Source organism: Helianthus annuus, chromosome 2 (genome assembly GCF_002127325.2).
Source record: "Helianthus annuus cultivar XRQ/B chromosome 2, HanXRQr2.0-SUNRISE, whole genome shotgun sequence".
Classification (NCBI taxonomy): Eukaryota; Viridiplantae; Streptophyta; class Magnoliopsida; order Asterales; family Asteraceae; genus Helianthus; species Helianthus annuus.
This window is the reverse complement of record NC_035434.2, coordinates 11,446,952-11,472,115: the sequence shown is the minus strand read 5'-3', so window position 1 is coordinate 11,472,115 and position 25,164 is coordinate 11,446,952. Positions and strand designations below refer to the sequence as shown.

The 25,164-nt window shown below is 39.9% G+C and overlaps 2 protein-coding genes across 8 annotated transcripts in view; one reads left to right on the top strand and one right to left on the bottom strand.

The window, feature by feature from the left end:
* The window catches only part of LOC110933058, a 76,919-nt gene that overhangs the window by 13,201 nt on the left and 38,554 nt on the right, over positions 1–25,164 (bottom strand). The gene's annotated exons all lie outside the window — the stretch shown is intronic.
* LOC110910729 (F-box/kelch-repeat protein At3g06240) lies at positions 13,128–17,111 on the top strand. Of its 7 annotated transcripts, XM_022155356.2 has the most exons (7): positions 13,134–13,746; positions 13,835–13,905; positions 14,432–14,687; positions 14,890–14,966; positions 15,089–15,154; positions 15,316–15,440; positions 15,538–15,798. In XM_022155356.2, exons 3-7 carry the CDS (start codon positions 14,685–14,687, stop codon positions 15,687–15,689), a joined length of 423 nt encoding a protein of 140 aa, XP_022011048.1. In that variant the 5' UTR covers positions 13,134–13,746; positions 13,835–13,905; positions 14,432–14,684; the 3' UTR covers positions 15,690–15,798. The 7 variants fall into 7 exon arrangements, 5 of the variants coding, with proteins under 5 accessions (XP_022011036.1, XP_022011029.1, XP_022011022.1 ...); XM_022155344.2 differs by lacking the exons at positions 15,316–15,440; positions 15,538–15,798 and adding an exon at positions 15,906–17,111 and having other exon boundaries at positions 13,128–13,746; XM_022155337.2 differs by lacking the exons at positions 14,432–14,687; positions 15,316–15,440; positions 15,538–15,798 and adding an exon at positions 15,906–17,111 and having other exon boundaries at positions 13,129–13,572; positions 13,642–13,746.

The following is a 25,164-nucleotide window of genomic DNA, read 5'->3' as shown; positions in this document are numbered from 1 at the left end:
AGCCATTTTTACCCAACCTCCCGACATTTTTTTTTTTTGAAAAAAATTACACATGTAATATACATGTTTTAGAGTGTTTTGGGCCAAAAAAAACAAAAAAGCGCCGAAGGGATTTTTAAAAAAAAAATAAACAAATTTCAGCTCCTAACACGTGTTAAGCAAAAAAGACATAATTTCGCTGAAAATTGCTGAAACTTGTTTTTTTTTTTTTTAAATATCCCTTCGGCGCTTTTTTGATTTTTTTGGCCCAAAAGTCTTAAAAACATGTATATTACATGTGTTATTTTTTTTCAAAAAAAAAAATGTCGGGAGCTTGGGTTTTCTCGGGTTTTTTATATATATAGGGTTTTCTATCTAGCCCTACCCTATATATATATATATATATATATATATATATATATTAAACCCATTAAGTCTAACCGCTTTTCAAATCATTTCTGGCCCTTAGATCTTGCTGAGATTAAATCCTGTCCGTTTAAACTAGCATAAATAACCGCTACAAGCGGTGGTTCAGAGAAGTTACCTCGTAGTTTCCGGTGGTGGTTTGGTTCCATACATTTCTGACCCATGATCTGGTGGTTTTGCTCCATTATTTCTGCCCCATTATATACATGCAACCGATAAATATGAAGGTTTTTCAAAATAACAAAAGCCACGATAAATGGGGAAGTTATTTTCAGCAAATCTCAAATGTATTTTTAGCTGGAAGTTACATCCGAATCTCTCTTATAAATGGTTTTTATTCAGTTTTTATTTTTCCTAAAAAAAGGCCATCTTCTCCACCTTCCTATATTTTAGTTCATTTGCAGTTATTTTAAAAGTTTATAAATACTGAAACCTGACCGTAAAATAGGACATCCTGCTTTATTTCTTTACCTTCTGTCAATTATCATTTAGATTAGATATAATTAGATATAATTGAGGAGATTATGTCGCTGAACATGGAACAGCAGATTGAAAATGCAACAATGGAGTAGCAGATTGAAGATGCATCAATGGAGCAGCAGATTGAAGATGCAACAATGGATAAAGATGTTATAGTAAGCTTCATATATACCTGTTTATTGCGGCTTTATTGTGGCTGGTTGTAAACTCCACCTTTTTTTTTCTTTCAGGTTGCATTAATGGACAATTCCTTCCTTCGCCCAATGGTGTGTAAACCTGCATATGAATCGGATAAGGTAAGTAGGACCTTTATAACCAATTTAATATCTTTTTTATACCTATGATTTTATTGTTATAGTGGAAGGTTCAAATGAGAAGAAAATTTTTGTAAGAATAAAAAGAATAAGTTTTAAACCAATAGAAATGCTCCATTTTAGTTGTCACACCCCAACCGATGGCGGAAAACATCGGGGCATGGCACTGAGCGAAACAGATTGTTCAGAAGTTTCCATAACAACTATTAATACCATTCAATTTAAATAGCACGTCCCATACCGTGCCTCAAACGATAAACAAGTTATTACAGATTATCATCTAAACAAATATTCTGTTCCGACGACTCAGATTCAAATAAACAAAACATAAATTGTCTTTTTGGTTTCTAGACATCCCCCTATGTCTTGACTCCCACATAGCTAGCAATCAGACATCCTAAGCACCTGTCACATACGTTAAAATAAAGTCAATACATATAATGTAAAGGTGAGTACACAAGTTTGATATAGCATATAGAGTTTGGAATCGTTTTCGAGTAACCAGCATGTTCACGTAAAATAATGCAGCATGTTCGCTAATCGACATGAATTCTATCAATACCAGTGACTTCGAGTTGACTGCTACTGCAGTTCGAGTGCATGGTCGCCACTGCGCACACGCAAATTGAATTGTCCCTAACAACCCCCGAATGAACGGGCGCCGAGTCCAGACTATAGTACTATCATTGTTAAGGCAGGTAGACAGCATCCATAGTACACTCATAACAAACAGGCGTCATATTAGATCACGTATAGCATGCGTAGGTTGGTCATCGATAAGATAGTATTGAGTTGTGTGATTGATGTGTTTGAATAATTGAACGTATGTAACACCCAAAAGTGCTAAAAGCAAAAAGGGTTCGAGTATACTCACAGTGGTTTGGTATGGATTGAAGGGAGCGCTGAGAGTAAGTTAGCCTGAATAGTTCGATAGGATAACGATGAGTAACGCGGAAATGCAAACAAGTGTCAATGGATCGAATGGGCCGTTCGATCGGACAGCTGGTTCGATCGGGCGGGCTGTTCGTCTGGTTTGAAAGTCCGTTTGAACATTCCCACTCGATCGGCCGGCAGGCTCGATCGGCTGGTCCTTTCAAGTGGATTGTTTCTTCCTTTAATGGGAAGGATGTGTTTGTGTATGATGGTTTGAACTTTTGAAGTTTTAGTTGCAACATTTGAAAACATCAAAGTGTTCGATCGGTTAGCCCAACCGATCGGTTAGACACCTTAGTGTAATCAATTGGCAGGGTGTCACTCGATCGGGTGGCATGCTCGATCGGGTGACATTCCAACGTTTCAAAAAGGCTAAGTGTTGAAGTGTAATATCTCATGATTCGATGAGTAATGTTTACAATCGAATGGCTCGATCGATCGAACATCACTTCGTCAATATCACACTTGTGAATTTGTGGGTCCATGTGTTAGCCGATCGGCTAGCCCGATCGATCGGCTGGGTTGTCCGTTCGGTTGGGCTGTTCGATCGAACAGCCTAACCGTTCGGCCAGTCTTTCTGACCTGGTTAGCCTCTCTTCTAACACTTGGTTATTCCCGTTAAGTTGTTGTGATCTCGAGGTAGTTTGATAACGAGTTGAACCACCAAGCTGGAATCCTTACTTAGTTCACTGACTCGGGCAGGAATCACCCAAGTCCGGCCAGAGAACGGTTTAGGACTTTTGCTTAACGTTTAACCCGAAATCGGTAAACCTCGTAGGTAGAATCCGAATCTTGAACCATGTGTTTGTTTAGAATGATTGTGTAAGTCGGTTCAAGCTCCGTTTTCACCGGTTGAGTGTAAAAGAGTTGAAAGATTGATGAAAACCCATCTTCCAATCCTTTTCCACCGTGAAATGTTAAGATCTTTGGTAGATTTTAGGTTATTTATGTGGAGATCGGTTAGATCTAAGCTATTCATAGTGGAATGATGCCAAAACTTGATGTTCTTGAAGAACACCATGATGACACCACCCAAGAACACTTAGATCTTGGTGATTTCATGGTTGGAATTCAAGTTTTGAAAGATAGAAAGGTGTAGAATCGATAAATGAACAATAACGTACAAGATTTAGAGTGAAACACTTACCAGATTGAGAGAAATCTGAGAAATAGTGAAGAACAAAGGCTGGTCGGTCAGAGCTTTTCCAAAAGTGGAAAGAATGACAATGACAGCCCTATTTATAGGCTTCCAAAAGAGGAAAGGTCCATTCGTTCGAACAACATTCCTGGTCGAATGAGCTGCTCGATCGAACAGCCTGTTCGATCGGCTAGCCTGTTCGATCAGGATGTCCTGTTCGATCAGAATGTCCCTTTTTGAGCGTTTCGCGACGATTTTTGATATTTCGATTTCGATGAACGATGATTTGAGTATGATAGAGTTTCTATTCAAATTACTTTTAGTCCCAACTACTATATCTAACATACAAGCATCCTTACACTACGATTCGGGTTCGGCTTCGATTGAGTTTGATTATCCTTCGAGTTTCGATTCGATTTGCTTGATTCACCACGCGTAACAATGTAAAATAAACATGCACAAGTAACACGTAAGGCACACACACACGTATAAAGTACCAAAAATTCCCACACTTGAGTTCGATGATTGATTCGATTAGCTTGATTATTGATTGATTAACTTTATCGCATTGTTACTTCCTATTATTCACAGTCGATCATCGGTTCGCGGTTAGATTATCGATCGATTACTTTGCTTATACAACACTTACTCAACATAATACGAAAATCAAAATAAAACTAAATAAAATAAATTTAAATTATCTTTAATTCCAATAACAGTCAACACTTGACTTTGACTTTGACTTTTGGAAAACACGGGGTGTTACAGCCTCCCCTCCTTTAGGGAATTTCGTCCCGAAATTAGGCTGAGAGCCGTACATCGCCGTGATTTTACCAATTTGATGCTTCAGATCTATCTGAACAACTGCGGGTACTTGGCCTTCATGTCGCTTTCGAGTGCCCAAGTGAACTCCGCGCCTCGCTTGCCTTCCCATCGGACCTTCACGATCGGGATGCGAGAGCGTCTGAGTTGCTTGGTCTGGCGGTCCATGATTTCGACCGGCTTTTCCACGAAGTGCAATGTTTCGTTGACCTGAAGATCGTCAAGTGGTATGGCCGTATCGGGATCGGCTATACACTTCCGAAGGTTTGACACATGGAAAGTCGGGTGGACGTTACTGAGTTCCTCCGGTAATTCGAGTCTGTAGGCCACCCTTCCGATCCTTTCCAGGATTCTGAACGGTCCAACAAATCGAGGCGCAAGTTTCCCTCGTTTGCCGAATCGGACTACACCCTTCCAAGGGGATACCTTTAGGAGTACGTAGTCACCAACTTCGAATTCAAGAGGCTTGCGTCGGTTATCAGCGTAACTTTTCTGTCTTTCCCGAGCCTTTACCAAGTTCTCCCTTATCTGGTGGATCTTGTCAGTCGTTTCTTGTAGAATCTCGGGACCGGTTAATTGGGAATGACCGATCTCGTGCCATACAATAGGCGAACGACATCTCCTACCATACAAGGCTTCGAAAGGTGCCATTTGAATGCTGGAATGGTAGCTATTATTGTACGAGAATTCGACCAATGGCAGGTGTTTACTCCAACTACCACCAAAATAAATAACACACGCACGGAGCATGTCTTCCAGAGTACGGATCGTTCTTTCAGTCTGCCCGTCGGTTTGTGGATGGAATGCGGTACTCAAATTCAGCGTCGTACCAAGAGCCGCTTGAAATGTTTCCCACAATCTTGAAGTAAACCGAGCGTCACGGTCAGAGATGATGTCTCGAGGTGTACCATGGTTCTTAATGATCTCGTCGGTGTAGATTTGGGCTAGTTTGGCCACCTTATAGTCTTCTCGTATTGGCAGAAAGTGGGCTGATTTGGTTAGGCGGTCGACTATAACCCAAATGTTGTCGTGACCTGATGGCGTGGTCGGGAGCTTAGTTATGAAGTCCATAGCTATGCTCTCCCACTTCCATACGGGTATCGGCGGCTGTTCGAGTAAGCCGGAAGGTCTTTGATGTTCAGCCTTAACTCTTGCACAGGTTAAGCAGCCACCAACATAGAGAGCGATATCTCGTTTCATCCCAGGCCACCAGTACTTGTAGCGAAGATCCTGGTACATCTTGTCTGCACCGGGATGAATGGAGTATCGGGATTTGTGGGCTTCATTCATGATAATCTTTCGCAAATCTGTCCTCCTCGGAACCCAGATTCGGTCCAGATAGTAGAATATCCCATTAGCCTTGTTCACAAGGTGAGCTCCATCGTGATAGATTCTTTCTTTCTTCAATGTACGCTCATTAAAGCAAGCATGCTGAGCTTCACGGATGAGAGCTTCGAGATTATACTGCGCTTGGATGTTTCGGACACCTAGCACGTAATTCTTCCTGCTGAGCGCGTCAGCAACTACATTCGCCTTGCCTGGGTGATAACGAATCTCACAGTCGTAATCGTTGAGGAGTTCTGCCCATCGGCGTTGACGCATATTGAGTTCTCTCTGATTAAAGATGTGTTGTAGGCTCTTGTGATCGGTGAAGATCGTACACTTTGTACCATACAGGTAGTGTCGCCAAATCTTTAACGCAAAGATAACTGCGCCTAGCTCGAGGTCATGGGTTGTATAGTTCTTCTCGTGGATTTTGAGCTGTCGAGATGCGTAAGCTATAACCTTGTCTCATTGCATGAGAACACAGCCAAGACCAAGGTTCGAAGCATCACAGTAGAGAACGAAGTCATTGCTTCCGTCGGGCAGTGTAAGAATTGGTGCGTTGCACAGCATGTGTTTGAGGGTTTGAAAGGCAGTCTCTTGTGCAGTTCCCCACACAAAAGGCTTGTCTTTGTGAGTAAGGGTGGTAAGCGGCACTGCGATCTTGGAGAATCCTTCGATAAATCGTCGGTAATAACCTGCTAATCCGAGAAAAGAGCGAACTTCTGACGGATTCTTAGGCGTAATCCAACCTTTAACTGCCTCGATCTTCGCGGGATCAACGTGTATACCTTGACTATTCACAATGTGACCCAGAAATTGAACCTCCTCCAACCAGAATTCACACTTGGAGAACTTGGCGTAGAGTTGATTCCCCTGAAGTAACTCAAGAACCAAACGCAGATGCTGCGCATGTTCGGCCCTCGACTTGGAATAGATCAAGACATCGTCGATGAACACGATGACAAAACGGTCTAGGAAGGGCTTACACACGCGATTCATCAGATCCATGAAAACCGCGGGTGCGTTCGTCAAACCAAAAGGCATGACAACAAATTCGTAATGGCCATATCGGGTACGGAAAGCGGTTTTAGGTATGTCATCCTCTTGAATCCGCAGCTGATGATATCCTGAGCGTAGATCGATCTTGGAGAAACACTGAGCACCTTGCAACTGGTCAAACAAATCATCGATTCTGGGTAAGGGGTATCGGTTCTTGATAGTTAGCTTATTCAACTCCCGGTAATCGATGCACATCCGGAACGACCCATCCTTCTTTTTGACGAAAAGGACTGGTGCGCCCCACGGAGAAGTGCTCGGGCGAATAAAGCCTTTCTCGAGTAGTTCCTGGAGTTGGTTCGAGAGTTCTCGCATCTCAGAGGGAGCGAGTCGGTAAGGGGCTTTGGCTACAGGGTTAGCTCCAGGAATAAGGTCGATTCGAAAGTCGATATCACGACTTGGAGGTAATCCGGGGAGATCATCAGGGAACACCTGAGGAAACTCTCGGACAACTGGAACATCTTTGACTTCAACTTTCTTTTTCTTTTCCTCCTCCGCTACTACAATATTGGCCAAGAAGGCTCGATATTCTTTGCGAAGGTATTTTCTAGCTTGAAGACACGACATGAGCTTGAGACCTTTCGTAGCAGTTTCACCATAAACGCACAGCTGATCACCATTTGCGAGTAAGAATCGAATCATCTTTTCGAAGCACACAACTTCAGCATGGTTTTCGCGAAGAAAGTCCATGCCTACTATGACATCAAAACTTCCGAGTTGCATCGGAATAAGGTCGATTGGGAAGATGTGATTGTTGAGCTCGAGGGTACAATCACGGAGCACAGAATTAACCACGATAGATTTCCCAGTAGCGACTTCGACTTCAAACGACGACAATAGATAAGAGCGCTTACGACTAAGGAGCTTCTCGAATTCGAACGATACAAAACTATTATCGGCTCCAGTATCAAATAAGCATGAGGCATATATGCCATTCACAAGGAACGTACCATTAACCACATTGTTGTCTGCTTGAGCCTGGTTCACATTGATGTTGAATGTTCTTGCTCGGGCTGCTGGTTGCTGTTGCTGCTGCTGCTGCTGTTGCTGAGGCTGCTGTTGGAGCTCCTGCTTGACAACCCTGTTCGGGCATCTGTTGGCGAAATGATTGGGATCGCCACAGTTATAGCAGACTCGAGCATTTGCTGCCGGTGCTTGAGCTGCTGGCTGACCTTGCGGGGCTGGAAGTAGAGCTTGGTTGGCAACAGCTTGAGTAGGGGCTTGGCGAGGACCATAGCGGCATTGCGTGGTATAGTGGTTGTACACCTGGCAGTGAGCGCAGTAACGGCAGGCGACACCCACCGGATGATGATAGGAGCAAGTAGGACATGTAGGGTGGGGTCCTGTATACGGACGCTTGGCTGGCGGTGCACTTGCCACTGGCGCAACTAGAGCCGGTACGGCTTGCTGAGGAGCAGCAGTGATTGCGCAGTTCTTGTTGGAGCGATTCTTCCTCTTGTTATTCTTCTTGTTTGGGGTGGCAGAGTCGGTTGCTGATGAGGTAGCTTGATGCAGAGACTTGACTGGCTTATCCCAGACACCAGCCTTTACCCGCTTATCGTTAATCTCAGCGGCTAGTAGGTAGGTTTCCTCGATTGTTGCGGGCTTGGAGGCGTGAACGAAATCCGCCACACAGTCTGGAAGAGCACGGATGTATTTCTTGATGGTCATATCCGGAGTCTTGACCTGATCGGGACAAATAATGCTCAACTGCTTGAAACGAGCGGTGAGACCAGCGTTGTCTCCTTCCTTCTGCTTGATACCCCAGAATTCATCCTCGAGCTTTTGACGTTCGTGAGGAGGACAGAACTCGTCGATCATGATTGCTTTCAGTTCCTCCCACGTTAGCTCGTATGCTACGTCGTTCCCGCGCTTGTTTCGCTCCGCGGTCCACCAGTCCAACGCACGAGCCTGGAAGACACCGGTAGCGTTGAGAGTACGAAGATGATCAGGGCATCTGCTTTGTCGGAGGGTGACTTCCACCGAGTTAAACCAACGAAACATGGCTGTTGGGCCATCCTCGCCGGTGAACTCCTTTGGTCCACACGCTTTGAATTGTTTAAAGCTGAAAACAGCCTTGTTGGAATCTTTGGGGACGACAATTCGAGATTCCTCGGATGATTTGCTTGCGTTCTCGTACACGTCACTGACAGCTTTCGCCACAGTTTTGGAGATAATCGCAGCAAGATGTCGATCTCTCTTCTCCTGACGGGTGAGACGTTGGCGAGACATGGATGACGACATGGTCTGCAATAGACATCGCCATGGGCTCAACACAACTAATTCGAATCTCATCTCACACGTCTTAGATTACTAAAGCTTAGAATTACGCCGTAACATACATCACGTAGCACGTATAAGCACAAGAGCACAGAATACACAAAATTCACGTAATCACAGAAGCACATAAGCAGGTAGGGCACATAATTTCCTAAGCACCTACGCACTTTCAGCACAGAGGCATTCAGAAAACAGAAACCTATAATTCACAAGTCGAGTGTCGTTCGTATAGTATATCGAGTAACATCATATCGTCTAGCTTAGTCGTACATCGTAATATAACACACTGTCATCGCCTAGATTGCTTTAGCTGGGAATTGAATCGAGATAAAATAGCAGTACATGTCGTGCAGATTGATAACAAAATCGAATAACCAACGGAAATATAAAACACGTAAACAGGTAGAACATATAAAATCAACAATACAACACGTAGAAATCACAAGATGGATCGTCTGCGGCTACTAGACATTGACTAACCAAAACATTTCAACTATTCACAGTGGACTTTTCGTCACTTTCGACTCTAGGTGTCGTGTTTTTGTCTCAGACTCGAGCATTACGCACGCGCTTCCTAGGTCATACTCGTGAGTTCAGGTCGTTGGAGTCCGTCGAATGTCTCGGAGAGATATAATAAAATTCGGAACAATTACCAAGGTTAGGGTTTCACCCCTAGCTTAGCAATTTCTTCCTTGTTTTAAGAAAATTTTGGAGAAAATTTGCATCAAATTGCGGGTTTCAGCCCTGATTTGGTATAATTTTCCCCGTTTGTTGGTAAAATACACATGAATAATTAATATAAATCTACAACTTTAGGCAGGAGTTTGCGGTCTTCACACCTAATCCTGTCCAAGTTGCTGACTTGGTTTGGAGTTCGAGTTCAGTGATAGCAAGAATAATCATGAATAAGCACATAAATTTGGTCTCTTGGGTCTTAGCTATAGTCTAGGTCTCTAAGACAGCGACCCGGACTAGTTCGTGTCTAACCTAATTCCCTATAGTTATGGCTCTGATGCCAATCTGTCACACCCCAACCGATGGCGGAAAACATCGGGGCATGGCACTGAGCGAAACAGATTGTTCAGAAGTTTCCATAACAACTATTAATACCATTCAATTTAAATAGCACGTCCCATACCGTGCCTCAAACGATAAACAAGTTATTACAGATTATCATCTAAACAAATATTCTGTTCCGACGACTCAGATTCAAATAAACAAAACATAAATTGTCTTTTTGGTTTCTAGACATCCCCCTATGTCTTGACTCCCACATAGCTAGCAATCAGACATCCTAAGCACCTGTCACATACGTTAAAATAAAGTCAATACATATAATGTAAAGGTGAGTACACAAGTTTGATATAGCATATAGAGTTTAGAATCGTTTTCGAGTAACCAGCATGTTCACGTAAAATAATGCAGCATGTTCGCTAATCGACATGAATTCTATCAATACCAGTGACTTCGAGTTGACTGCTACTGCAGTTCGAGTGCATGGTCGCCACTGCGCACACGCAAATTGAATTGTCCCTAACAACCCCCGAATGAACGGGCGCCGAGTCCAGACTATAGTACTATCATTGTTAAGGCAGGTAGACAGCATTCATAGTACACTCATAACAAACAGGCGTCATATTAGATCACGTATAGCATGCGTAGGTTGGTCATCGATAAGATAGTATTGAGTTGTGTGATTGATGTGTTTGAATAATTGAACGTATGTAACACCCAAAAGTGCTAAAAGCAAAAAGGGTTCGAGTATACTCACAGTGGTTTGGTATGGATTGAAGGGAGCGCTGAGAGTAAGTTAGCCTGAATAGTTCGATAGGATAACGATGAGTAACGCGGAAATGCAAACAAGTGTCAATGGATCGAATGGGCCGTTCGATCGGACAGCTGGTTCGATCGGGCGGGCTGTTCGTCTGGTTTGAAAGTCCGTTTGAACATTCCCACTCGATCGGCCGGCAGGCTCGATCGGCTGGTCCTTTCAAGTGGATTGTTTCTTCCTTTAATGGGAAGGATGTGTTTGTGTATGATGGTTTGAACTTTTGAAGTTTTAGTTGCAGCATTTGAAAACATCAAAGTGTTCGATCGGTTAGCCCAACTGATCGATTAGACACCTTAGTGTAATCAATTGGCAGGGTGTCACTCGATAGGGTGGCATGCTCGATCGGGTGACATTCCAACGTTTCAAAAAGGCTAAGTGTTGAAGTGTAATATCTCATGATTTGATGAGTAATGTTTACAATCGAATGGCTCGATCGATCGAACATCACTTCGTCAATATCACACTTGTGAATTTGTGGGTCCATGTGTTAGCCGATCGGCTGGCCCGATCGATCGGCTAGGTTGTCCGTTCGGTTGGGCTGTTCGATCGAACAGCCTAACCGTTCGGCCAGCCTTTCTGACCTGGTTAGCCTCTCTTCTAACACTTGGTTATTCCCGTTAACTTGTTGTGATCTCGAGATAGTTTGATAACGAGTTGAACCACCAAGCTGGAATCCTTACTTAGTTCACTGACTCGGGCAGGAATCACCCAAGTCCGGCCAGAGAACGGTTTAGGACTTTTGCTTAACGTTTAACCCGAAATCGGTAAACCTCGTAGGTAGAATCCGAATCTTGAACCATGTGTTTGTTTAGAATGATTGTGTAAGTCGGTTCAAGCTCCGTTTTCACCGGTTGAGTGTAAAAGAGTTGAAAGATTGATGAAAACCCATCTTCCAATCCTTTTCCACCGTGAAATGTTAAGATCTTTGGTAGATTTTAGGTTATTTATGTGGAGATCGGTTAGATCTAAGCTATTCATAGTGGAATGATGCCAAAACTTGATGTTCTTGAAGAACACCATGATGACACCACCCAAGAACACTTAGATCTTGGTGATTTCATGGTTGGAATTCAAGTTTTGAAAGATAGAAAGGTGTAGAATCGATAAATGAACAATAACGTACAAGATTTAGAGTGAAACACTTACCAGATTGAGAGAAATCTGAGAAATAGTGAAGAACAAAGGCTGGTCGGTCAGAGCTTTTCCAAAAGTGGAAAGAATGACAATGACAGCCCTATTTATAGGCTTCCAAAAGAGGAAAGGTCCATTCGTTCGAACAACATTCCTGGTCGAATGGGCTGCTCGATCGAACATCCTGTTCGATCGGCTAGCCTGTTCGATCAGGATGTCCTGTTCGATCAGAATGTCCCTTTTTGAGCGTTTCGCGACGATTTTTGATATTTCGATTTCGATGAACGATGATTTGAGTATGATAGAGTTTCTATTCAAATTACTTTTAGTCCCAACTACTATATCTAACATACAAGCATCCTTACACTACGATTCGGGTTCGGCTTCGATTGAGTTTGATTATCCTTCGAGTTTCGATTCGATTTGCTTGATTCACCACGCGTAACAATGTAAAATAAACATGCACAAGTAACACGTAAGGCACACACACACGTATAAAGTACCAAAAATTCCCACACTTGAGTTCGATGATTGATTCGATTAGCTTGATTATTGATTGATTAACTTTATCGCATTGTTACTTCCTATTATTCACAGTCGATCATCGGTTCGCGGTTAGATTATCGATCGATTACTTTGCTTATACAACACTTACTCAACATAATACGAAAATCAAAATAAAACTAAATAAAATAAATTTAAATTATCTTTAATTCCAATAACAGTCAACACTTGACTTTGACTTTGACTTTTGGAAAACACGGGGTGTTACATTAGTTCATTTAATATGTGTGTTTAATGTTATTAATAAGGACATATAGGTAAATTTCTAATTGTAATTAATTAGCTACCTTATTAAACTTGTAACTCCCATTTTAAATATACCCTTTCAAGATAAAATAATTTAGGGTGAAGGACAATTTTCGACATGTATAGGATAAATTTTAGTATGTGTAGGATAAATTCTTAAATGTGTATGATAAATTTAGATATGCGTAGGGTAAATTTCGGTAAGTGTACGATATATGTAGGATAAATTTTGAAATGTGTAGGATAAAATGTTTTTTTGTTTTATTAATGAGAGATAACATAATTAATTGAAGGAGTTATAAACTATTTAATGTTTTACCATTACGCCCTTTCTTCTTTTTCTTCTCACATTAAATTTCTTCTCAAATGAACCTTCCTCTATTGTTATAATTATATATCTATACTATATTAATAAGCATATCCAAAGGACTTCTTAAGGTCATATAAATTCTCTTAAAACACCCCTAAAGCATGTTGTATAACCCTTTAAAGCACAATATAGTTTACAATTCCAATTATGCCCTTCACAAAAAAACACACACGGGGTACAACATCAGATGCATAATGTACTACTCATTAAAAAACACACGGTATCACTATCTCATTAGGGTTTCAGATGTCTATCTCATTCCTATCCGCCTCCCCTCTCTCTCTCTCGGCGATTCAGAAACCCCAAGCTATCTTCACCAGATCTGTTTGAGAATTTGCTTCTTCGGCTGCTATTGATGGTGGTTGTCTGGTTAAGTTGTTGATTGTGCAACTGCCCTGCTTTCTCTCTCAAATGAGATCTAGGGTTTCTACATGTGATTCAAGATCTGGCTATCGCAGCTTTCTCTCTCAAACGAGATCTAGGGTTTCTACATACGCTTCAAGATCTGGCTTTCACAGTTCGGTTCGACACATTTCAAATTGAGATTCCTTTTTCCGTTTTCGTTCTCTTTCTCCCTCAAAGATCTGGATTTGGATCTGTGGATCCAAAAGGAAAAACAATCAGAGATGTTCTTTTACCCCAAAAATCACTGTGCACTTTTATATACATACATCCGGTGAGAACCAAACCTTGCAAGACCCAAAATTTCATCCAGTTGATGTTTGTATCTTCTTTAAACTTGCAGATCTAGGGTTTTACTTTCATGTCTGAGGTAAACTCTACTTTGAATCAACAAATCTAGGGTTTTATACCTCATGTTTGAAGGTCTTATTCTTGGAAGGATCTTAAGGTAAATTTATTCTTTAATTCTTGTAGATTTTTATTTTTTTTTGTTGTTCTAATAATAACTGGAATTAAAATGTAAAATTTTCTCTCAGGACCACATGCGTAAGGCTGGAGATGCATGTTTTGCTGAAGTTTCTTGGATAATCCCGTCACCGATACACAGGTCAGTTTAGTTCTATCTTTGCTGGTAAGATTTGTTTTGTTAAGAAATGACTTATTGAGAATTGTAAGTGGCAATTTATTGTGATTCGGCACGGAATAGATTATTTGTTTTTTATTCAGGGAACAGAACAACTTGGTCATGTTCAATCAATACAAGTTTATTTATTAAGAAAAATATTTATATACTTGAAATCCGGATTTGGTGGATGATTTAGGTTAAATGAAAGGACTTGCGAACTGATTTAGTGTTGGTTGGTGATGGGTTATTAATTGTATATCAGCACCTAAGATGGGTGTTATAAGACATAGCAGGTGTGCATATATATGTGCGCATGATGAAATGACAAACTATTTTAAGTAAAAGACCACGAGAACCGCATGAACAGCTAAGCATTTGTATGCTGTGAATCTTAGGTATAGCGCGAGAGATAAGATTCTCATGGTTCTTTAATTAAACCTTAAAACAAAAAGAAATCAAGGTTGTCCTGATTCATTTTTCATTTAAATATTTCTTTTTCATTGGACAGCATGTGAGCGGCTTATCATTCTAGAAGCTGATTGTACTTATTTAAAAGATTATGGTGTTCTCTTGTATCACTGTGGATAGCGGTGCAAACGAGCCGAAGTACTCGCGAGCTACTCGAGCTCGGCTCGAAAAAAAGCTCGAATGAGCCGAGCTTAAACGAGCTCGAGCTCGAGCCCGGGCCTAAAAACAAGCTCATTTAGTAAAGAGCCCGAGCTTTGTTTATTGTATCATCTCAATATGCAGGATATGCCAGTATGGTATGATAATGGACTTTGTATAAGTAAATAAACTTCCTAAGGTTCTTTTTATTAGTTGCATTATACAGATGTAGGCATTGAACTTAGTTGCATTATATGTGAAATTGGTTAGGGTTTTAAAAGATTAGCAACAGTAGTAGTGGGTCAAAGTGCATGTGACTGAGTTTTTTTTTATATAAGTTGTATTTTTGTGATATTGCAGACAACAGATCAGCATCAGCAGCTTTCCTTATGCTTTGACAAACTAATGGGTGATGTCTCCAGAAGCTTGAAATCAAGGTTGTCCTGATTCATTTTTCATTTAAATATTGCTTTTTCATTGGACAACATGTGAGCGGCTTATCATTCTAGAAGCTGATTGGACTTATTTAAAAGATTATGGTGTTCTCTTGTATACACAGGTTCATTTATCAGCTCCCAGCTGTTCGTTTAACGGATGAACAAGATGGTCGATTGAGAGGGTTTTGGTGAGTCACACGGGTTCATTTTAAAGCATTTGCCCCTCACACATGTAGGAAAGAGAAGTTATTAAGTTATTATTTATTAACATATTAGAGACATATTATTTACATCATATGTAACCAAAAACTAATTTTAAAAGAACTTTACCCAAAATTGTTGTGTACAGTGGTCATACAATACAAATGTTTTTGTCCGCCCTGAAGCCTTCCGATGTTATATGTACCATTCTAGCGGTGCAACGAAAGTTTATCATATACGTATCACGTGTCAAGTTGGTTCACCTACCGGATAGTACGTTATGCTTTAAACATCAACTTTTTTAAAAAATTAGTTAACATTTAATGGGTCATGTAATTTAATAAAAGCTGTATTTTATTTGTTTTTTCAGTTAATATTTTGAAGTCTACAGAACTGAGTAGGATTACTTACGACCCAGATATGCTCGAGGCAACGAGATATTTAAATTATGGATCTATACCTAAGTCCGTGTTCATGTTAGAAACATTGGGTGTTTTTATATCTTTAGTTGTTGAATATTAAAATCCATGATGGTGTTTCGTGATTTGCTTTTGGTTAACTGCCTTTATGTTTCTTTCCTACTTGTAGAAGTATACTTTAGTTTGTTTAATATTATATTATGTTGTAACAAGTATGTTATATTACTTGATTTAAAAGTAATGGTTACACCTATTTTTCACCAAACTATAATCTAGATAGGTTGGACAACTAAAAAGTTATTATTTATCTTAAACGAAGGTATCACCATGGCTGACCTTCCTATTGAAACAATATTTGAGATATTAACGAGGGTGCCAGCGAAGGTCGTAGGACGTTCTAAGAGTGTTTGTAAGGAATGGTATGCGTTGCTGTCAACTCGAGATTTCATAAGGGTACATTGTTCTCGCTCATTAGTTTCATCTAACCAAAGAGTTCTCTTAATTGACGACCTAACATGCTCTGTTCATCCGATCATCTTTCAATCCTGTGATTATGGGCCAAGGTCAATAGTTACATTACCATTCGACCACCAAAATAATGATGTGTCAATACTTTCACATTTGAATGGATTGTTGTGTGTTTGCTTGAATCATACAAACGAGTTGCTTCTTTGGAATCCAACAACTACTGCTTTCAAGCGTTTGTCAACACCTGATTCTCTTGGAATCTATATAAATAATCTTAATGCCGTTGGTTTGTATGCTGATGATACCGATGATTACAAGGTCTTGCATATCAAGCGTAGGTGTGGTGTATATGAAAGCTATGTTTATTCTAGGGAATTAAACTTTTGGAGAAATATTCCTTTCTTAACAAGACAAGAGTACCTTAGCCCCAATTTCTATTGGTCACCAGGCACATTTTGTGGTGGTACTCTGTATTTCACTCTTTGCGAATGTTGGGTCGGAGGTACAAATGTGGTGATTTGTTTTGATATTAATTCAGAGCAGTTCAAGGAGATAAGCTTTCCACCTGTTCCATCTACGGGATTTGTTCAAGGTGTTTTAGTGAATGTAAAAAATGAGCTTCACATGTTTGCTACGACTGGCTGGTTTGAGATAACAATTGACCTATGGACGCTAAAAGAGGATTACTGGATTAAGGTCTTATCATGTCCTCCGATCCCCCCAATATCATTGTCATTGTGGGGCGATATAACACATTACATGACGAATGGTGATTGGTTTGTGATGACTAAATTAGGGAAGCTTTTTACTATTGAAATGGATACGAAGCCCTTCAAAATTCTTTATCCGGTTACTTGGTTTCGTGGTTATAAGGGTGCGGTGTTTGTGGAGACCGTTGTTTCACCAACTATTTAGTTTGGCTTTAACTTAATGTTATCATTATGTATTCAATGTTTTAAGAATTTTGGTTTTCTATTTCTGGTAATCATGTTATTTTGTTTAAGTTTCATGTACTAATCTTGTAATATTTTCAGAATTTCATCATCTATTATAACTATCTTTTATTTAATTTGCAAGGTATTTGACACTTAACAATTTACAATGACTAATGGACAACCAAACCATCTTAATCAAGCTTCTAGCTCAAGTTCATCTACTAATGGACAACCAAACCATCTTAACCAAACCATATTATGATGCACGCAAAGAAAATAACAAAGTCCCGAAATTTGGGAGTGGTAAGGTCTCCCAAAGTGCTTCATCACTATCTTTAATGAGTAATAGATCAGCAGAAAGGACACCGTTAAGAAGTTTACAGACTAATATTACTCAATTTACCCAAATGACAATCGTGAACGCATCAAGTATTTCTGCCGTGAAACGTAAGGAGTACAATGGAATGCATATTTCAAACGGTAGTCAAATTACATCAACCCCGACCAATGATGTTACGCCGACAACCACATTCCCCAATGTAATTGATGAAGTCATTACCAGAACATCACGAGGTTTTTATTTACTTAACATTGATTTCTTTATTGAATTTGATATCTTTAATAACCTTCATTACTTAAGACAACGATTTTTTTAGGTGTTCGAATTCAACCACGTACACTTTTACCTCAATTTTCTGAAGTAGTTGATCAACCTTCCTTCCAAAATGAGAATGTAGAAGATGATCCATATAACTTTGTTTATGATCGTTTACCTAGAGAGCATCGTGTTTTAAAAGAGCGTGGTGCATGTCCTGATTGTGGAGCAAAACGTTTTCAATTTGAATTTGATACCTTTTGTTGTATGAGTGGGAAAACTGTGTTAGCAAATTCAGAAATTCCAGAGGAATTGCACCGACTTTTCACATCGCAAGATGAAATTGGAAATATTTTTAGGCAAAACATTTGTGCTAATAACACCAATTTTTCTTTTGCCTCAATGGGAGTGACGTTGGATGATACATTGAACAATATGAGAGACGGTGTATATACTTTTCGTGCACATAGAGGAATATATTACAAAATCGACCAATTAGTTCCAAGGGATGGAACCCCTAGGTACTTGCAGTTGTATTTTTATGATCTTGATGCCGAGTTAGATCTCAGACTCCAATGGCCAAATCTTGATCGTCGTATTACTCAGATTTTGACACGCGTTCTTTCTACAAACCCATATGTCGATACATTTAGAAGACTTGCGGAACTAGGACCTCTGGACAACTATAGAGTCACTTTGAATGCCTCGGTTGAACTTGACCAAAGGGTGTACAACCGGCCAACGACATCAGAGGTATATAAAATATTATATTAATTACAACTATTTAATAGTATTGCTTATTTTACTTACTTATAGTTCACGATTATATAGGTTGCTAGTATTTGGGTTGAAGGTAATGACAATATCACTTCGTATAAACGAAGTATTGTTGTGTATGGTAGGTCTGAATATAGCCAAACTATTCAGCCGTACTTCAGTTGTTACGATCCATTGTCGTATCCTCTATTTTTTCCTAATGGTGAGTCGGGTTGGCATGTGTCACGGCCCCCGACCCGGTTTGACCCGTTTCAGGAGCCGCGGGACAGGAATCCCGTGGTATTTAATTTAAGCGACAACGGAAGTCTTTTTAAAAACAGGATCTTTCAATAATTTAAACTGCTCGTTTCATAACTTAGGGATAAATTCCCGAAATTTACAATAATGTGATTTCTCAGGGAAATCTTTATTTTCAAAACATGTTCATTTATTTATTTACATTGAGCCACTTTTCTAAGCTGGGAGTGCTCCACGACACTTTTCTTTGCTCATACCAGATCACCTGAAACATGTTTGAAAAAGGTTTTGTCAGCGGAGAAATACTGAGTGAATCATTCATTTTACTGAAAACGACACATTTGTTATAATCTACAGTATTAAGGGCAATTACAATGTTTCTGATATCAAACCAACTACCCACAGTATTTGTCACTCGACCATCCATTGGCTAGCCCATTTGTCCAATGGTGTCTATGACTGTGGTCAGATCACCCCTTGGCCACCCATTTGTCCAAATGTGACGGGAAACAAGTAATGTATACAAAACCCCACATACCGGCTGTAATTTGGTGATTACATAGACTTAATCCCTGTAATTATAACTTTGAAAATAGTTTTGGAGTTTTGTAAAACAATTGATAAAAAGAGAATGACTCGCAAACTGTGAGAAAAGAGTTTATAAAAGAGGAATGACTCACATTGCAGATTTACGAGCAGAGTATAAGCTTTAGCCTTTTAACCTAATTTAAATAACAATGCACACACAAACGGGATTAGTAACTAATTCAGCAGTTACGTCAATTCACGAGATTAAACCCTCACAACTATTATCAAGTGCGATACTTAACAATTCAATGGATTCCCAACGAATGACAGAGCATAGTCCGAATTCGAACAGCACTCAAACATTCAAGTTGAAATCACAATGAATAACAAAGTACAAGCTCAATTTGAGCAGCACTCGGACAATCGTTGGATAGTTATAATCGATCGGACGTTGAATCGTAATAGCGATCGAGTTATTACCCTGATTGTGGCAGCACCTCGTGATCGTGTGTGTGTGTTTAGACTGATTTCGGAATAACTCAACGTTCACAGAAGGTTTGTGCAACGTTTTAACACCAGAGTTCTAATGCCAAGGTCGGCTATTTATACTAATTTTTGGGACCTGCTTACGGACCGTATGCCTGACCCCTTACGGTCCGTAAGCTAAGCAGTCTAATTCATAGGCTGCCTAGACTCGGTTGTAGCTTGGGTGACTCAAAGAATTAACCAATCAGAACATAGCAACGTCGTAATTTGGATTATTATCAACTAGGGTTTGCCCCCCTGAGTTTTAGGGGCCCTGATCCTAATTCCGATCATTCTGAAAATTTTAGGGCTAGTGCAGAATTACTTGAGTGTCTCAATTAGGGTTTTCTTATTGACTAATTATTGTCCTAATTATTGATTTTAGTGGCAGTTGTTACATCCTCCCCACCTTGAGAAAAATCTCGTCCTCGAGATTTACTGAAATAGATGAGGGTACTTTCGCTTCATCTCTGATTCCAGTTCCCAAGTATATTCTGGTCCTCTCCTGGATTCCCATTTGACTTTTACTAGCACTAGTCGTTTGTGTTTGAGAAACTTGATTTTCCGGTCTTCTATTTGTAAGGGTTTCTCTACGAATTTCAGCTTTTCGTTTACTTCTATATCTTGAAGAGGTACTACCAGGGATTCGCCTGATAAACATTTCTTGAGATTGGATACATGAAACACATCATGTACTCCTGCTAATTCTTCTGGTAGTTGTAAACGATAAGCTACTGGTCCTATTCGTTGGATTACTGGAAATGGTCCAACATATCTGGGACTCAGTTTTTCTTTCTTACCAAATCGTACTACTCCTTTCCAAAGAGAAACTTTCAAAAGTACTTTGTCTCCTACCTGAAATTCTAATGGCTTACGGCGATTGTCTGCATAGCTCTTCTGACGATCTCTAGTTGTCTTCAATCTTTCCTTGATTTGAGTTATTTTGTCTGTAGTCTCTTGTACAATCTCTGGACCTGATAACTGATTTTCTCCTATCTCTGCCCAACAAACGGGAGTTCTGCACTTGCGTCCATACAGTGCTTCGAATGGAGCAGCTTCGATGCTCGAATGATAACTATTGTTATAGGAGAATTCAATTAATGGTAAATGGCTATCCCAATTACCACCAAAGTCAATTACACATGCTCGGAGCATGTCTTCCAGGGTTTGTATCGTCCTTTCACTTTGTCCGTCCGTTTAAGGATGATATGCAGTACTCAAATTAAGTCGAGTTCCCATTGCTTCTTGGAAACTTGTCCAGAAACGGGAAGTAAAACGACTATCTCTATCCGATACAATGGAGAGTGGGACTCCATGTAAGGATACTAATTCATCTACATACAACTTGGCTAACCTTTCCATGCTAAAGGTTTCCTTCATTGGTAGAAAATGAGCTGATTTGGTTAATCGATCCACAATTACCCAAATAGCATCATTGCCTTTTCTGGTTTTGGGTAACTTAGTAACAAAATCCATTGTTATGAGTTCCCATTTCCATACAGGCATTTCTAACTGTTGTAGTAGTCCTGAAGGTTTCTGATGTTCGGCTTTAACTTGTGAACAGGTTAGACACTTAGATACGTATTCGGCTATATCCTTTTTCATTCCTATCCACCAAAAATTATTTCTTAAATCTTGGTACATCTTATTATTTCCGGGATGTACAGTATACCTAGATTTATGAGATTCTTCTAAAATCTTATTTCTTAATTCTCCTTGCTTAGGTACCCAAATTCGTTTCTTGTGGAATCTCCATATTCCATCCTTTCCTTGTTCTAATTCCTTTAGGTAACCTTTCATTCCTTCGGCATCGTCCTTGATTGCCGTTCCCTGAATTTTCTTCAATTGTTCCATTAAATCTAATTGTAGATTTAACCTAAGAGCACGGACTCGCTTTTGCTTTTCATGATATTTACGACTTAAGGCGTCTGCGACTACGTTTGCCTTTTCTTCGTGATATTGAATATCACAGTCGTAATCACTTAGGATTTCCATCCACCTTCTTTGCCTCATATTTAACTCTTTTTGCCCAAATATATACCTTAAACTCTTTTGGTCCGTATAGATAGTAAACTTACTTCCATACAGATAATGTCTCCAAATTTTAAGGGCGAAAATTATGGCTCCTAACTCTAGATCATGAGTTGTATAATTTTCTTCGTGCTTTTTCAATTGCCTAGAGGCATACGCAATTACCTTTTTGCGTTGCATCAGCACACATCCATATCCAAATTTTGAAGCATCACAGTATACTTCAAAATCCTCAGTTCCTTCGGGTAAAGCTAAAATTGGAGCATTTGTCAATTTGTGCTTTAGAATCCTAAAAGCTTCCTCTTGTCTAGATCCCCATTCAAACTTAACAGCTTTACAGGTTAGCTTAGTTAAAGGTATAGCTATCCTAGAGAAATCTTTAATAAATCGTCTATAATATCCAGCTAAGCCTGGAAAACTTCTAACTTTCATAGCCGTTCGTGGAGCTTTCCAATTTGTGATTGCTTCTATTTTAGCAGGATCTACGTGAATTCCTTCGTGATTCACCATATGACCTAAAAATTGCACTTCTTGTAGCCAGAATTCACACTTCGAGAATTTGGCATAAAGCTTTTCCTTTCTTAACAATGTTAAGAGTGTATGCAAGTGCTCACAATGTTCCTCCTGACTTTTGGAATAATTTATCCAAGTAGGGTTTACAGATCCTATTCATCAAGTTAAGAGTCAATGAAAACGATCACAAATTTATCCAAGTAGGGTTTACAGATCCTATTCATCATGTCCATAAATGCAGCTGGAGCATTTGTTAATCCAAAGGGCATGACTGTAAACTCATAATGACCATACCTAGTTCTGAAAGCAGTTTTAGGTATGTCCTCCTCTTGCACTTTCAGCTGGTGATATCCAGATCTTAAGTCTATCTTAGAGAAATACCTAGCTCCTTGCAATTGATCAAAAAGATCATCAATCCTAGCTAATGGGTATCGGTTCTTAATTGTAACTTTATTCAATTCCCTATAATCGATACATATCCTCATTGATCCATCTTTCTTTTTCACAAACAACACTGGTGCACCCCAAGGGGATGAACTAGGTTGTATGAATCCTTTGCTTAGTAATTCATCTAATTGCTTTTTCAATTCTAGCATTTCAGTAGGTGCTAATCGATAAGGTGTCTTAGCTATTGGTGTAGTACCTGGAATTAAATGAATTCTAAACTCTACTTCCCTATCAGGTGGTAAACCAGGTAATTCTTCAGGAAAAACATCTGGGTATTCTAAAACTATAGGAATGTCCTGGAGTTCCTTACTTTTAGTGTTAATGATTACAGAAATCATATACACCATTTCTTGTTTCCTTGAATAACTAGCCAATTTCGTTACTGAAATGAACTTTAGTGGCTTTCGAGGTCTATCTCCTGAAATTAATATTACTTCTCCTGTGGGGGTATGGATTTCTACGGAATTCTTATCACACAGGATTCGAGCATGGTTGGCTATTAACCAATCCATTCCTAATACCACATCGAATCCGGCTAAATTCATAGGTAATAGGTTTGCAGAAAACTTATGGCCTAATAATTCTATCTTTCCTTCTTGCAAAACCTTGTCTATGTTAACAGAATTCCCTTCTGCTGTTTCGACTGTATAAATCTGCCTAAGGGTAGTTAGAGGTAAGTTAAGAGCTTGGCAGAATGCAGTATTAATGAAACTTTGGTTTGCACCAGAATCAAATAATACTTTTGCATAGACGTTATGCACTAAGAACGTACCCGCTATCACGTCTGGAATGAGTTCGGCTTCTTGAGTGGTCAGCTGGAATGCTCGTGCATTTTTCTTAGTAGTTCCTTCGGTCGTTTTAGCTCTACTGTCTGCTGGTTTAGCTAACTTAGGACATTCAGACTGGAAATGTCCTGTTTCTCTGCAGTTATAACAAATTCTTGTTTTCCTTCTGCAGTCTTCTTCCCGATGTCCTCTTGCCTTGCAAAAGTTGCAAAATATATTGCACTGTCCATAGTGTTTCTTTTTGCAATTTCTGCAGAAAGGAGGTGATGAGGATTGCCCTGTTCCCCTCTTTTTGAACTTATTGTTACTATTACCCACACGAAATCCTTGGGTAATCTTCTGAGCCAATTCCTTCTTGCGATCTTCTTCTCTGGTGCGGACTAGTTCATTGGTTAAGGTATTAGCTAATTCCACAGCATCGTCAATCGTGCGTGGTCTCGCAGCTTTAACGATGTTACGGATTTCTCCGATTAATCCCCAAATATAACGGGAAATAAGTACCGGTTCTGGCGAAGCCAGGGAAGGTACCACTCTCGCATATTCGAAGAATGTCGAAGTATATCCTCGACAGTCTACACCTATCATACGATGGCTCAGGAACTTGTTTGCCATTTGTTCATTCTCGTATTCGGGACAGAATTTTCTTTCTACAAGACTCTTAAATTCTCCCCAATTCATTGCATAGGCCACCCTTCTTCCTTTTGCTTGTAGCACCGTGTTCCACCATTCTAGCGCCCCTTCTTTGAACAAGTTTGATGCATACATCACTTGATCTTCTTCAGCACATTTACTTATTGCAATTACTGCTTCGGTTTTCTCTAACCAACGCAGTGTTGCAGTTGCCCCTTCATTACCTGCAAATTCTGCGGGTTTACAGGCAAGAAATTCTTTGTAAGTGCAACCAGGCGTTGCAGCTTTCATTCTCTTAGGGAGTGGGGCCTGTTGCGGATCATGATCGTTATGATTGCCGCCTCCATTTATGCTGTTACTGCCGTTATCTTCCGGAATACGTTTACTAGGAATTAATTGTGGTTCGACAGGTTTTTGGACAGCAGCCACAATTTCTGGAATAGCATTGGCTATCCCTTGAGCAATAAAGTGCTCAATATCTTGTCTAGTTATATATTGATCTTCCTGATTTTGCTCAGACTGATTTACTTCATTAACTGGTTCACTATTAGCGTTTTCCATCTGCTAATTAGTATTAATAGAAATTATTAGTGTTTAATTATTGATAACAAAATCACAGATAAACACATAGATCAGTATAACATGCAAGCATAGCCAAAATTGTCGATGCCTCGACTTCTGTTTTGTTTTATATATTATACCTGCCTCAATACACACTTTTTATCTTACAGTGTTTTATTGCCCATTTTACAAAGTTAGTTTTACTATATTAGTTATAATACAAACAAACTTCTCCAAACCCCTCCTATATTTTGGTTTACTGGCAGTTTCAGTAACGACGCTCCCTCCCGTCGTACTTCCAAGAGATTTGCTCCCCCATTTCCCGGATCCTATTCCCGGTGCCTATCAGTTCTTCATCAAACTGACGTAGTTCAGCTAAATTTTCATAGCTCATTGGCGGATTAGGGATAGGTTCTGGATCAAACCGTGGGAGAAAACTACAGGGACTATTGACTATATTTTGGAATTGCCAGTCATTGGTCCACCATTCCTCCATTTGGCCTAATGGTCGGGTGTGAACTAGTGGGTCTGGAATAGCTGGTCCTA

Bases quoted from the DNA above. Each gene is read 5' to 3' on its own strand.
- LOC110910729 (XM_022155344.2), top strand. From the start codon at position 15,914: ATGGCTGACCTTCCTATTGAAACAATATTTGAGATATTAACGAGGGTG.